Below are 16,309 nucleotides of genomic sequence, written 5' to 3'. Positions count from 1 at the left end.
CGTATCGTTGCTTGTTCAAATATTAAGTAGAGTTGTATGCATAACGTTGAGGGCCGAACTGATAACAAGGTCAAAAAGTAAATAAGCAAAGGTAGTGAAATACCTTCCTGAAGCATTCAGAGAGGCTGTGCGAGGCCGTCTTGATGGCCCGGCAGTTGATGTACCACAGCGCGCAGTTCATGTTAATCATGGTGATGATGTGGTAGTAGGCCGACGTGTGCCACAGGTGAAAGCCTTCCATCAGGGCGCACAGGGAGAGCAGGAACACGATGGCGAGGATGAAGCAGCCCACACAAATGATGACTATCATGGTCTTTAGATGCTTGAACTGGAGAGATTCTCCGGTCACCTTGTAGTACCGCAACTACCCGGGAAATGATCATTATTATTTATTGTATTTTTAAACGAGATTAAATAAATATGCCAAGCAAATAAATTAGATATTAGAGCTCAAAACTAACTTTTGTCACGTCAATTACGCAGTGAGAAAAAATAGTATTGCTAATTTATTAAGAATCTCTTCAATTTATTGGTAATCCAGTTAAAAAGGAATTGCAGGCCTTATGAGTGAATAAACAGGTTTCCTTTTAACTTTGTTAACTTTTAGTAAATGTCGACGTCGGAACACGTGTTCATGAAAATCAGAATATTTCGTGGTGATACTCAAATTATCAAGTCAAATGCAAATGAATTATGATAATATAGTCGTAATTTAAGAAAAGTTTATCAGGAAACCTGTTAATTCATTCGTCAGTCCTGCAATCCCGTTTTTAACCGGAATTACTAATAATTTGAGGAGATTCTTAATAAATTAGCAACTCTTTTATCTCCGTGTGGAGTGAAAACATGAAGTTAATGATTGCACAATTCTAATTAACAAAGTCTAATCAACAAATTCTGATATGAATAACAATATAATATTAAATCTATAACATGCTTAGTACCGTTTTGTGAAAACTGTCTCAACATTACAACAATTACAAACTATACTTCCTAAGCTCTGTCTGAATATGAATACCTCTATAGGAAGATTAGTGTTACAAAATTTAGTTTTATTAGTAAAGTTAATGTATAGCTATTTTTATGATCGTCTCATGCGGTTTGATGTTGTCTTTAATTGTTTTGCGTGTGTTATATACCTATTTATGTTTTGCCTATCAATTTTATTGCCTGTTTTATTAATTAATGGATTCAATTCTTTGATGGCTTTCCCAACAAAATAACCCAATTAGCGTATCAAGGAAAGCTATAAAATTAATTTCATGGAAAATACAAGATATCAATTCTTCTAATTCAATACAAAGTACATTAAATGGTTAAATTGTTATAATATTAGAAATGTGAATAACAAAATCAATCATTATTATACGCTGTTGTTCAAAAATTTCTGATGTAAGTGACAAAACTTTTCCAATCCAGACCTCTCGCGATCGCCGTCGAAAGTACGTACTTAGTCGAAGTTCTTATTTTTGAGTACATACGCTAAACGAGCGGGTTGAGTCACTCGTTGTTCGAATGGAATGACCGTCGAAAATCCAGACACAGAGCAGTGAATTTGTATGTAATTTGTTGCATAAAATAGATCACAGTTAGTAAACAAAATTGTGCTGGGAATCGTGATGTAGAATTGGTTTGGGAAAATTAGTTTTTTTAGAAACTAGAGAGAAATCTATTCTTGTCAGTTTAACTCTTAAGACGATCCGAACAAATTACGGTTTTGGGTACAAATAGCAATAACCCGTAGAGTCAATTTCTTCGCTTCGGGAACAGCTAGTATGGACTCATAGAAATCATTGTGTTGCTTTACTGTTATAGTTTAAAAAGTGATCTAAATGTTATTAAAAAGAAAAACACTAAAATTTTTATACAAATACAGAATTTTACCCCAGAATAATAAAAATGTACACCCATATGAAACCAAAGGTTCCGTATAAGATTTGAGAAAAATTTATAATTTTTTGAAACGACAAAAAGTGTGCTTATCGATATTGAACTCTAAAATAATATTTTACAGACATTCTCGACGAAAAAACTGTATTCACTTGAATTAATCTTAAATCTCAAATATTTTATTTATTCTTCAAACATGTGTTTACTTATAATAAAGTTATCTTGCTCACGATGTAAAACTTACATTACATTATATAAATCAATGTATTTTTATAACACCCAAACTATAAGCAATAACATACAAAACAAACCGACTAAATCACACAAACATCTACCATATTATTTTATTAAACTGTTACTGCTTTGGTGTACATTCATCTTCCGTCCACAAGATTATAATGGAAAAGTGGAATATAATCTGAGATGTAAAACAACTGTAATTTTAAAATTATTTTATTTTTACCTAAATGTTTAATAATAAATAAAAAACATGTTAATATTTTCAAAAACTAGAATGGAACTCAAACTCAAAAGTATTTTTTTTCGTAATTGTAAAAAGCATTCACTTTGTGGCACTTTTCACTTTAGCTCGGTCCTGAGGAAAATATTTTCTCCAAGGCCTATCTTTGGTGATGCTGCGTGATGTCTTTTTTCATGCAGGGTATGAGGGGTGGGTGGGTACCAAGGGATCAGTGTATCCAGGAGTAACGGACGTATGAATGCATCCCTCACACTACGGTGTGTCCTGCTGGAAAGGTAAAAAGTCTCTCTCAGCCAGTCCCTCCCGATTTCCGATCTGGCCCGCCACGCTATTGGTGAGCAGACGCATCCACCGCTAAGACCTAGCAAAACCTCACTCCCCATGAACCCGGGTACCCCTGCTAAGTCATCAAACGTAGCGTGACCAAAGTGATTCTGAAAAGGTATTGATTATCTAATAAATGGTACCCGGGGCGGCGGTACCCATACTCGCCTCCCAATTTGAATTTCTGTGTCGAATGAAAACAAGTAAATTTTAAGAATGACGACTGACTATTTTGCTTAGAAGACTACGGCGTAGAATCTTCCGGGAGGTCTACACATTAAAATGGATTAGTGTTTGTTTATTGCACGTATTTATGTAGGTTGCAGATGAGATGAATTAGTGCATCTTAATTTCCATACCTGGAATCTTCCCCACATGGTCTTGTAGATGGCGACCTGGTGTGCCACACCCCAGCCAACGAAGGGTATCCAGAAGTGGGGCACCAGAAACACAACGAAGATGATGGCGTAGATGTAGTCGTCGAACTTTTTGGTGGTCTGCAGAATAAGCACCCGCTCGTAGCCTACTATCAGCACAATGGCCGTGCTCAGCATGTAGAAGCACAGCGCGTAGTAGGTGGCGGCAGATCTCCAGCGAAAGGTCACCATTCCTGGTGGAAGCCAATTACAACAATGTATTAGTGGAGAGCTTAAAACCTACCGCCAGCACAGCGGCCGTGCTTAGCAGGTAGAAGCATAGCGCGTAGTAGGTGACGGCGGACCTCCTTCCAGCAGAAGGTCACAGTTCCTGGTAGAAGCCAATTACAACAATGTATTAGTGGAGAGCTTAAAACCTACCGCCAGCACAGCGGCCGTGCTTAGAAGGTAGAAGCATAGCGCGTAGAAGGTGACGGCGGACCTCCTTCCAGCGGAAGGTCACAGTTCCTGGTAGAAGCCAACTACAACAATGTATTAGTGGAGAGCTTAAAACCTACCGCCAGCACAGCGGCCGTGCTAAGCAGGTAGAAGCATAGCGCGTAGTAGGTGACGGTGGACCTCCTTCCAGCGGAAGGTCACAGTTCCTGGTAGAAGCCAATTACAACACTATATAAGTTATATAATGGAATCACATTATACACTGTAGAAGTGGTAAGCTCGAAGTCCACCACTAGCAAAATACGAGTACCTAGCTTTAGCCAGCAAATAAAAGCCCAAAACCAGAGTAACAAGCACTGCATCCAAAACACTGAATAGAAAATGACGGAGGAAAATAATTCCACAAGAAATATGGTCTATGATGATTTCATTATATTTTAATTGTTTCCAAACTAGTCCCGTGGTAACAACAAATCCTCAAGTGCATGCATTTTTAAGATTTAATAAAAAGTGTAGTTTATTTGTTTTGAAGGGATGTTTAACTTAAAATTAAAAATCGTAAAAACTTTCACCGAATTCTTTCGACATTGGCCCCGCAGATGACAGACCCGTAGAACTAACGTAAATTTGCTCAATAATTAATGTCATTATTTGATAATTGATTCACAGTTCAATTATATTGATCGTCGACTCGATGATTCTACATGAAAAAGGTGTATCTGACTTACGAAATACATTACGTGTAATCCTAGTTCATCATTCAGATGGAGACGGATTAATTAGGGATAATTTGGGGAATTTATTGCAACTCACCACTAAACAGGTGTTTGTCAAAACAATTACGACCAGAGTTAAAGGAAGAAATCAACAATTTAGACAATGCTGGTCATTGAGAATTCAAATCACCCGAAATATAGGATTAACCTTACTGTTAATTGAACTTTTTCGCCAGTTCATTTATCTGTAAGTATGTAGATATATAGTAAGCGGGTATGTGACCTGAAAACTACGCTACACAAGGGTATTAATTAATTTTAATGAGTTTTTTGGAGTATTAATCGAATACGTGTACACATGTACAGCAGTAGGTTCCTACCTACATATCGTCATCCTAGTTGGATAAGGTTCCAGTTGACATTTGTTCAAAAATGACCATCGGATGCAAAACCGTTAAAATTTAAATTTTAAAAAAAATAATCTTGCATTTATGTTGTATATCCGTAGATGATTGTGTGGCGAAGTTCTAACATCAAGTTTTTAAAGCTTTCATTTATTTTACAAGGTTCTAACATCACTTTGAACCTTTTACAATTTCCATTTCGTTTGTATCTGATAGATAATATTTAACATTCTTCTGCAATACATACACGACCAACAATCAGACACACTCACTGACCAATAGGATGCATGATCTGAGCAACAAGTATGGGGGTGCTATTGATTTATTTATTGACTCCATTTATAGAACTAAGCATAATCTATACCAACACTTTGTCGAATCCTACAAATTAAAATAGCGTTGGTAAATTAGTTTTAATGGTTTGTCTTAATCTAGTGTTGTTGTAATTTATTTTTTACTTTATGTTACTCTTACGTGTTACTAATATTGCTTCTAGTTTAGTTTTTTTTTTAATTATCTTAATATTTTCTCATTATACTTGCAATCACAATTTTACAATTGTGTATTTTGTACCTTCTTTACGATGGATTACATGTATTTACTGTCAGTATTTCCTGTATAATACAGATATTCTCCTATGTACACTGCATCATGTATCACTTCTATGTAAAAGCCTTTTTAGGAGTATATATAAATAAATAAATAATCTTTTTTACGAGGCACATTTAGTTCGTCACTTTAGTTGGATGGAAGTTCTAACTTCCTCTTACCATGTTCTTCATATCTCAGAACAAGGAAAAGTGTATATTAATACGTCCGTCATTCCTGGACACAATTATCCCTAGATTCCTACCCAACACTCATACCACTTATCTTCCCAGAACTTCTCCATCTCCTTTTTTTCCTTTAAAAACCCACTACACAGCATCCCAAAAGATGACGTAGGCTCTGAGGAAAACAACTTCCCTTTAAGGAAGGGAAGAGCTTTCTGTGTGAGGTTAATGTTAAAAAAAGAAATGTTACAACCTTGTCCAACCAAGGTGACAATCTTTTATCGATTCTCCAGACTAATTAAAACACGACTATGTGGGTATAATCAAAAATCTTTACAATGGTCTATGATATAATTATACACAATTTCTATCATATTAATCGCACGGGGCCTCGATTCTCGACGAAGTCATTCCACTTAAGCAACGAGTGGTTCGACCCACTCGTTCGAGTTGAATGACTTTTGACGTTATGCGTATGTAAGTATGTCCTTCGACAAGACTCAAGAATAAGAACTTCGACCAATATATGTACTTTCGACGGCAATTTCAAGCGGCCTGGATTGGAGAATAGATACCAAGGTGTGGGTTGTAGATTACGGAAAAGGCCCTTATTTTTCTTTGTTTTATTCTTCCCTTCTTTAATATTGAGCATATCGTGCGATTGACCCTAATAAAAAGCAAAACATTTACCAGTGACTACTCTATCTATTTGCTCTTAACATCTCAGGCTAAATTGTTAGATTTTGGGAATAAACAGTTAATACCTGTAGAGTCAATTTAATAGCTTTTCGAAACTGCTCAAATGGTCTCATGAAAAATCGTTCTGTCTCCCTTACCGTCGTAGTTATAAATATGAACTAAACGGTATAAGAATTAAAAAATATCAAGTTTTATCTTAAAACATAGAAATTAACGACAGAATAATTTAACTACACAAATCTATGTAAATAATTGTTTTGAACGGATTTTGAGAAAAAAATATCGTTTTTTGACTATTTATTTTTATATGAAATGACAAATAATCAAGGTAGCAGTAATGTTTATAATGCACTACTTTAATAAAATATGTGTTCTTCTTTTATTATCAGTAATTTTAGGTCAGTATTAAGACGAAAAAGTGTAAAGAGAGCCATTTTTAAAGTTTTTATGTTTGATATCAAAATTTTAATAGTTCAGTTCTCTATATTTACGTCTAACTAGATATACCCACCCACGAGTTGCTGTGGCTCAGTCTTACTGTGCAGATTACGAAACAATAGCGCTTGTTGCTTTTACGTCCAACAGATGGTGTTGTTTTAAAAAAACCTGTTTTACCTGTCACAGGTGACATCTACATATTATAGGTGGATAAAAACAGACGCGTATTCGAATGTAACGTTGTTTCAAAATTTCAAAGCTATCCCACCCAGGCATAGTGTGTTCAATTCCTCAGATTATTCAAATATTGTCAGGTTATTCGTAACCCGGGAATGTTTGTCTTTCTTCTTTCATTAAAAAAAATACGAAACTTTTTTGACAGCATCTTCAAAAAATGTAACGGTCAATATGCCAGAGGCCTGAAAGTATTTATTATTTTTAAATTACTTGAATAAATACGCATAACACGTGATGACACAACTATTAACTTTCCTTTAACCTTGTCCTTGCAATTTTTCCCATTCTATTTTACCTACCTGTCATTATCTGACTATACCCACGTGTTTGTGTGATATTCTACAACAATAAAAGTGACTGTCAAATTAGTTTATTGATGGAGCCTGTTTGTTAAACATCTATTTGTGTTCAGTGCTGTTTTTTATATTAACTCAGGGTAGAAAACCTATGCAGTGAATATATTCAGTTCCGTCAGTATCTTTCGTATCCAACCTGGATGTTATGGAAACTTGTGCTTTTAATAAATCATATATCCTATGAGTGAAACCAACCATCCACATCTTTGAAGAACATCAAAGGAGTAAGTCGGATTCCTTCCTTACTCCATGTTCACCATCTCCAGCTATAGTTATGTCAACTTCCAAGCTTACAATTAAATTTACAGTCCAATCTTGATTCGCCTATTGCAATTACAACACGTTTAAAAAAATCAACTCGTAAAATAATATTCGTTTGAAATGTTTTCGTGTGTTTGGTGTTCTGTAAATTGCCTATGCATTATTTCAAGGGAGCCAATATCGATAGGTCTTTTTTTAGTTACGTTTATAGCGAGTATCAGTTTTACAATAGCTTGACTGTTTAGTGATTGATTTTTTTGACTCCGTGGTTGATTGATGACATTACTCCGCTATGAATCCGGAAGTCACAGGTTCAAATCCCGGCACGCGCAAGAAAATTTAAATGATTTAATATGTGTTGTTTAACAATTAATTCACTAAAATAATATACACGTAGTATATTATTGTTTATAGATACTCTCAGTAGCACCCTGGTAAGAGACTACCGTTTAGAATCGAAACTTTGCTTGAAATGGCTTTAGCTGTATTTGGTTACCAGATCTGAATAGCCAGGTACTTAAAACCTTCCTTTTCTCCATCTCCTTTTCCTCCGCTACTTTCAGCCTTGCAACATGCCCCACTCGGAGATGTCATAGTCTCAATTGCTCCAGACGATCGGAACTCTTGTTCGATATTCACATTAAAAAAACTAAAAAAAACCGTCCGGAGCCGTTGAGACTGTTGTGTTCTTTATTGAGAAATCTTGTGGGGCTGAAAAGATAGGGAAAGGGAGTTGGAGATAGAAAAGAGGAAGGTTAGGAAGTAAGTAAGTAGGTCCCCGTAATAAAAAAAATACATTAACTGCACACAGAAGGCTCTGAGGGAATAATTTCCCGCAGAGCCTATGTCATGGAGTGAACGTGGGTCTTGTAGAGATCCACTTCGTAGGAGGGAGGAAACACAGAGGCTGGAAAATCTTTCCACAGCAGAGCTGTTGAACTCATGGGATTGATCTTACTAAAACCAAGGTACGTATGACGTCACGCGTACCTCGTCAGATTTAGATCGATTTGGCAGGCTTTGAAAATTATTTGATCTATTAATATCGAATTCTGTTATATATTTTTTTAATCTGGTATTTATGTTAGAAGGTAAAAATTCATCATAAAAATTGACTGGAATTCTTTATTATCAATAATTGAAGAAAAATTATGTCTTACCAGGAGATGATCTCGTGATTGGCATCACAGCCAACACCCGAAACAGCAGAAGAAGCAGCTTATGATCTCTATAGAACTGGTCGTGTATCTCCACGAGATTTCCATCAATCGAAGGCATTCTGGCTCTCACCTTCCTCAGAGCTGCTCTCTTATCTGGAGCGCTTAGAATCCCTTTCTTGGACTGCCTTTTGAGCTTCCCCAATTCCTGTTCCAGAAGATTTGGCCCCCCACTCAAGAAGTTTGCAGCCCCCAGCCCAAAAGAATTGGTTTGTTCGCTCCAATTGCTTGATTCAAACGCCTCTTTTTCGAAATTATATTGAGGTGAATTGCTGGTTTCGAAGCCACCTAGATGTTGTGGTTGTAACTGAAACGGTTGCTGACCTAGCGCCAGCGAGTTGAAACCAGTGGTGTTTGAAGTCAAGAACAAGTTATTTAATTGTCTTCTTTTCTTTTCTTCTATGGATTTTTCGCTTGGATTTGAACCCAAAAGGCTTCCGGTTATTCGGTTCATTTTTCTGTGAAACAGAAAAAAATTAATTAGGCCATTGTGATACGATTCAATTTATCAGTTTTGTTCTGCTACTCAGAGCACCGTTGTTACCCCTATATTCATTCTCATAATGTGCGTCATTTATAAGAAAATGGTGAGAAGAGTTGAGAGGAGATTCTAGAGGAGATTACTGAGGAGACTACTGAGGAAATTACAGATGAGATTCCAGAGGAGATACCAGAGGTGATTCCAGATGAGATTCCAGAGGAGATACCAGAGGTGATTCCAGGTGAGATTCCAGAGGAGATTGCAGAGGAGATTTCAGAGGAAATTGCAGAGGAGATTACAAGAATATATAATATAGATTACAGATATATCTGTTTAATGAACATCGTTGAAAAGTATTTGCGGATACAAAATACAAAAGCAAGTTTTTAATTTTCTCTTAACTTAAATCAAAGCACGACAGTAAAATAATCTTTTCTAAGCCATTTTAACGGTCGCCATTTTGAAACCGGAACCAGAACGTAACAAACAAATTTACAGGCATATATATGTAATGCCAAATGGTCGATTTGAAACAGTATCTTACATCAGTGCTAAGAAGAAACGAGAAAATGGTGAAAATCTTTTTTAAATATTTTCATATTTTTTTATTGAACTTTTACATTATCCTGAGAAAATTAATTTCTCTCAGGGCATGCTTTGCGGAGGGTCTTTTTGAGAAGAGAAAGTAGTAAAAAAGGGTCTTGAAGAGACCCATGTTGTATGTTATGTTGAGGCCGGCAAATCGTTCCATAGCCGAGTAGTTAAATTCAAGAACGAGTTATCTTAGAGCAGGCTCCATTAGAATACACGCAGAATAGACTCAGCCTGCCCGCATTGCGCCAGTGCGACTGTTTGTCAATCAAACAATCTTTGTTATCCTTTTCAATCCTTCCTTTGCACAGAATCAAGTATTGTGGGACTCCAGCCCAGAGGGAGACAAATTCAATTTTTGGGTATATTGCGAAGTTCACTTTTGTAAAAATTTCAACCAATTTTTTAAAAATACGCGTATTTTCAATGTCACTTTTCCATTATAAATCCTCGACTAAAACTGAGAGAATTTCGTTGTTTCTCATTTCAAAACGCACCATTCTTGATTATAAATTGCTATATAAATATAAAGCTTTTTCGAAATCACATTGCATAATGATTTTTTAAATGTGTAAAATAATCTTTTACCCTTCAAAGAAATCAATTACATGACACATCTTGAATTTATCCTGAGTGACTTGTGTTCTACATACGACACGATCCGGCCACTAGAGTGTCAATCGCGATAATGGTGCAAGATTACAAAGCCTTATAATATGAACACAGTAATGATATTAAATATACATAATTTCTAACTGCACATATGTCTGAAGTATATTTACTATAAAAACTTACCAAATATTTGCAAAACAATTATATTGGTTCAACTCGTAATGCAGAAAGCTTTGACTTACGTCAACAGCATTCAATGTAAAAATGAAGCCATTTTTCAAATGATTTTTCATTAACACGGGTCAGGGATTATAAATTATGAGTAGCTATAATTGCCAATCAAACAGAAAGGCAAAGGTTCCCTCTACAATGTCACGGCAACTGTTTTTTCATTTAAAAAATTAATTACAACCTTCGTAAACAAGTCAGTAACGACTTAAATTCAATAATACAGAGACACAAAATGGAGTCGCCTTATTTACAAAAGACTTTTGTTTGTTTTCAAATGCCTACGTCTATGTTTTCGTTAATTATTTTATATTAATTATTTTCCCGACAAACAATAATAAAAATTGCAGTAATTGCGCTTTTGACTTTGTGTTTTTCTCCTTGAAATATGACAAGCACAAGTTCAAATAAATTATTGAGTAAAACCTCGAATTGTAATATTTAATAATTGAAGATAATATTAACAACTCTCAATTGAAAAGTGTGAAAGAGAAAAAGAATCGGTCGCATCTTAAATTGAACTAAGGACCTTAGTCTTAACGGGGCCTTTCTCTACCACTTAACCGATCCGACCCATGCAATCATTATCAAATCAATCACATTTAACTGTATCACACTTCGACTTATAACTTTTTTCGAAATTGCAATGTTTATTTTCCCACACAAAAAATTCAATATTTATACCTAAAAACTACCTTAAACCGTTGGAATTTCAAAAAAGGTTACTTTGTTTTTTACTTGTAGAATCACCCCCGAAGTTAGCGCGCTTTACTCCCGGACACCCTGTATAGTTTAAAAATGTTTTATACCAAAATAACGTGAAATGTTGTCAATATGTGTGTGCTGATTAACTATTTTAACCTTTCAAGCCTCTGGCATATTCTGACAGAATTTGTACGTATTTCCGCTCTGTAATAAAATTCAAATAAATGAAATATTTCTTAACGTATCCGAAAATTAAAAACTTATTTGAAAGGTGATAAAATAAGCTTTGAAATATTTTTGTTAGAATTTTTTTTTAAAATATTAAATTTATTTAAATGCAAACAAAAAACGGCTGGCATTATATTTTTCGTCTAAATACTGAACTAAAATTACTGATGACGAAAAAAAAAAATATTACGCAAAATTATTATGAACATTACAGTTTTTGCGATTTTTTGTTATAAACATTGCAGTTTCCTCACTGTTTTATTATGAACATTGCAGTTTCCTCACTTTTTTATTATGAACATTATAGTTTCCTCACTTTTTTTATTATGAACATCAGTTTCCTTTTTGTAGCTTCATATAAAATTAGTTTATAAAACATTCAAAAAATTTCATATTTTTTTCTCGTTGGTTTCACAGAGCTGTACAATTTATTTTTTTCTCTAGTTAATTTCTAGATTTGAATATAAAGCGTGGTGTTTTCTCTTTCTAACGCCGTTTAAATCATATTTCTTACCACGACATTAGGAGAGACAAAACGATTTCGATGAGATTATATGAGCTGCTCCGAAAATTTAATTTCTTAAAAGCTATTAATTGAACTTATATTGTAATTGCATTAATCTAACTGTAAAATAAATAAAATAAAAAATACTGATCAAAAAAATGTTAAACTACAAGTTGATAAAACGCTGGTTGCCAAATATGGTTTGTTCGTATGATTCGGGGACACAATTAATTAATTACGGCCAAGGGGTATCTGAAATTCAATGCCAATGAATTACTAGTAGGTACTATTATTCATGAAATTGGTCAACTAAATACGTCTGTCAAACCTATTGAAAAATACAGACGGTGTTTCTGAGGATTAATTTAAAAATCATATTGTTTCGACTTTAACGACTGCTGACGTGTACCTGACCTGTGTAGCTGACGTGTACCCGGCGTAGCTCGGGGTTATGAATGGTTTGAAGTAAAGTTTGAGGTTATGAATTCTGGTGTACCTGAAAACTGGGGGCATTTTAAATGTGTAAATAACATATTTGTTTCATATTTATTATGTAATAAGTATTTGTTTCACGTTAACGAGCCATGTCTTCTTCGGGCGTCCTCCTACCATTCATTTCCATGTCATACATTCTCCTTAAGCCCCTTTCTTCATTATCACAAACGCCACATTGTATTACACATAAGTAATTGATTAATTTGATCTTGTCATCTGCCATATTGTCTTCCTTGGGCGTTCCCGATTTCTACAACCATTACATCCACATCCTTACACCTCTTTCTCCTCATATTCTCCTTACACCTATTTCTTCGTTTATTACTTACACCTCATTTTACAATAAGTAATTATTTGATTCATATCTTTCTCGGGCGTCCCCGACTTTTTTACCGTTCACTACTGTATACCATATTTTTAATCTTAAAAAATCAAATCATGTTTAAAACAACTACGTATCTCATTCCGTGGCCAGCGATCCCGAAAGTTTACTAAAATCGTTATGTACGCCTACATTAAATTGTATAACAACGGTCCCCGAATTCTCAATTATTCAAAGAAAAATACTTTGTAGTACCTACTCGGTAAATTTTAACTTCTAGCAACATTGCGCGATATTTGAAATTGACATTCCTCTGACAGCTGCGTGACTCACTGTTTGGTGTTTATGAATAATACGACCTTTATTATTTAAATCTAGAGTTTATTTCGTAACATTTACTCATTTAATTATGGATTTCTTCAAGAAGGCACCAACCGTCAAAGGTATCGTTGATATTTATCAAATGTCATTTCTTAGTCCTATGAATTCTGTAATGTCTTTCAATGCCCACCGAAGCAATAAAACTTTCCGTATTATGAAATGATGAATAAATATAAATTATATTTATCTGTATCGGAAAAACCAGCAAGTTTTTGATACGTGTTCTATGTATTGGATAGAAAGATGTAAATCTATTAAGACCCCTTACGATTGTAACTATTATTTCTGCAATCCAAAGGTTAAATAGCTTAATTTGTCATTATAATTTAAGCTAGTGCCATTTTACAGAATGCAAAGGATACTAATGAGTTATATTTAAATAGAGTCTATATTCCTTGCAATATCGGAAAAACCAGCACGTTTTATATACATGTTCTGTGTGTTGGATAGAACGATGTAAAAATAATGTGACCCGTTACGATTTCAAAAATTATTATGGCAATCCAAAGGTTAAATAGCTTAATTTATCATTATAATGTAAGGTAGTGCCATTTTACAGAATGCAATAGGATACCATTGAGTTGTGTGAAATTTGAAACGCGTTTTTTTAAACGAGTTTTTAACATTAATAAGTCAATTTACGCAACTACTGATTATGGTAAAACCCTACTTACCGAAGAAAGGTTATACCGTTGCTTTCCCTACATTTTCCAGTACGACTTGTATATCTCAGCGTGCATGTTGGCATTTTGAAGTTATCTTCGGAGACCTGTGCCTGACGAGCGCTTGTAACGCAGATGATCGTGATATTTCACATCGGACAATGTGTAACGTATATTATCACGTATTAATAAACTTACCGTATCTCCGGTTATTTGCTCTACTTTAGCTTGCAGCAATAAAGGGAATGAAATGAATACAGCAATATTAAATGTGATAAACAACATGGGGTATATTTGAGATTTAACTTGAATACAAGAGCAATACTTATATTTAAATTATCAGGGGTGGTTGACTACTAGACAGCCAACGTAAATTGAATTCGGCCATGATGTTTAACTTGTATGATTATATTAACTATGAAGCTAAAAAAATAAGACATCACCACTGAGCGCCAGTCTAGAAAACTCATCTAAACGAATTTATATTCATGGTGATATCTAAGAGATGTGTCTAATTCATGTGGATTAATCAAATTTGTCTCACGTGTGCGTATTAATCTCCGACATTCAAGCAGCCCGATCCCGATGTCCTCTCGCCACCTGCCACGAAAACCAACTGACGGCTTCTCTGGAATTCCACGCTCGGCTACTTGAAGTCAACGAGCGGCGGCTGAAATTCTATGCGAACGTGTGTCTAGAATTCTTCTTATGTGAGCGGACAGTTCCTACCGCTACATTACCCCCCTGGCCAACAGAATTTCTGCAAGAAATTCCACTACGCCACCTGGCGTCTGAAGTCGCATGACAGAAGAGTGTTGCAGTTTCCAAAAGTAACTTGAAGCCATCCTAGAAGACCAACGTGGAGACGTCCAAGGAGCCATTCCCACAGAAGAAATAATTTCAGTACCCTCCATGTTACTTGAAGTCGGTTTGAATGTCAGACTGGTGAGGTATTCTGGAGTAAAAGTGGTGCCATCCGTAAAAGCGGTTCCAATTGAAGAGAGACTTCTGCATACTCAATGCCACTTAGCTTCAAAATTACCAGCATACTGTAGACGTCCCGAGAAAACTGAAGAGCCTTTCTTGAAGAAGTTCCAATTGAAGAAATGTTTCTGCATACTCAATGCGATTTAGCTTCAAAATTACCAGAAGACTGTTGACGTCCTGAGAAAACTGAAGAGCCTTTCTTGAAGAAGTTCCAATTGAAGAAATGTTTCTGCATACTCTGTGCGATTTAGCTTCAAAATTACCAGAAGACTGTTGACGACCAGAGAAGACTGAAGAGCCATTTTTGAAGAAGTTCCAATTGAAGAAAGATTTCTATATTGTAGGTTAGAGATGGTTGTAACCGATGACTGATGTTGAGATCCAGAAAGAATTCCTAATGACACGTGAGACCTACTGATGGATATACTAAAACTTACAAGAAAAAATCACCATGTTTTGAAAGATCTATGTTTTGAAAAAAAGAAATAAGAAATACAATATTAACCATGATAAACAAAATTTGAAAGCATAAGAGAAAAACTCTATTTTATATTATCAATTGATCTCCACCTTATGTAGTTGCTGATGAAATATATAGATATTGAATTGAAATATTAAATAATAGTATACTGCCACCTATAGAGCCCTAGAAAAGTAATATCCAAGAACCAAACCTCGAAAGATTCATCAGAAATTTATCATTGAAAATTATTATTATTATTGTTTTTTTTTTTTTTTAAAGAAAAACAAAAAAAATTAACTGTAAACATCTGAGATCCACCCCATGATAATGATTATTAGAACTAATTAAAACTACAGTTGAATAAGTTTGTTTAAATTCTAAAAGAATAATATTCCTCATAATTAAATATTAATATTAAATTCGAGATTCGTATATCACTCAAATGTAATAACTTTTAAACATGCAACAGAATTTCCTAAAACTCTGGAAAAATAGATATTATGAGCTTCTGTAGCTATCATTTTCAATGTACATATTTATCTGGTGAGGAAAGTTAAACCTCCTCTGGAGAGCAAAAATAACTCAAAAATAAAACTTTATATTCTAAGACAAACACTACACACATGTTAAGACTAAATAATACACACAAGATTAGGATCATCATACTTGTGAGAAGTATACATTCCAGGAATCAGAATGAACACCTCTAACAACCACGTTGTTATGCAAAAGACATTCCCGTTCCTTTCCTTTTGTAATTATAAAAAAAAAAAACAACAATGTCAAATACAAATCCAACATGTCTGATATTTTTCAACTATACCTAATCAAAGTATGGTCGTGATGGCCAGTCACTCCCACACTCTGACAACACTAAAGAAAGATAAAAAAAAATATAATAATGACAACACAATTACAATACCCAACAAATACAAAACACAATCACCACAAACATTCAACGTAAGGACACAAAGCGCAATCGTGTTCTCACGATGAATGTAAGTTTGCAAACATAATGTCGGTTTATGTATGCCACAC

General features: G+C 34.8%; 2 protein-coding genes across 2 annotated transcripts in view; one reads left to right on the top strand and one right to left on the bottom strand.

Moving 5' to 3' along the window:
• Positions 1-8,770, bottom strand: part of LOC149420167 (gustatory and odorant receptor 22-like) — a 90,991-nt gene extending 82,221 nt beyond the window's left edge. Inside the window, exons 1-3 of the mRNA XM_089636021.1 lie at positions 8,555-8,770; positions 3,055-3,305; positions 104-364 (exon numbers count right to left, since the gene is read on the bottom strand). Coding sequence (XP_089492147.1) covers positions 104-364; positions 3,055-3,305; positions 8,555-8,672 — 630 coding nt within the window. The 5' untranslated portion in view covers positions 8,673-8,770. The remainder of the gene's footprint in view (positions 1-103; positions 365-3,054; positions 3,306-8,554) is intronic.
• A 4,312-nt stretch (positions 8,771-13,082) lies between these two features.
• The window catches only part of CHMP2B (Charged multivesicular body protein 2b), a 30,408-nt gene continuing 27,181 nt past the window's right edge, over positions 13,083-16,309 (top strand). Inside the window, exon 1 of the mRNA XM_089636022.1 lies at positions 13,083-13,221. Coding sequence (XP_089492148.1) covers positions 13,188-13,221 — 34 coding nt within the window. The 5' untranslated portion in view covers positions 13,083-13,187. The remainder of the gene's footprint in view (positions 13,222-16,309) is intronic.

Source organism: Hesperophylax consimilis, chromosome 10 (assembly GCF_061612785.1).
Source record: "Hesperophylax consimilis isolate HC1 chromosome 10, BYU_Hcon_1.0, whole genome shotgun sequence".
NCBI lineage: Eukaryota > Metazoa > Arthropoda > Insecta > Trichoptera > Limnephilidae > Hesperophylax > Hesperophylax consimilis.
The sequence above is the reverse complement of the archived record's forward strand: the minus strand, read 5'-3'. Positions and strand labels throughout refer to the sequence as shown.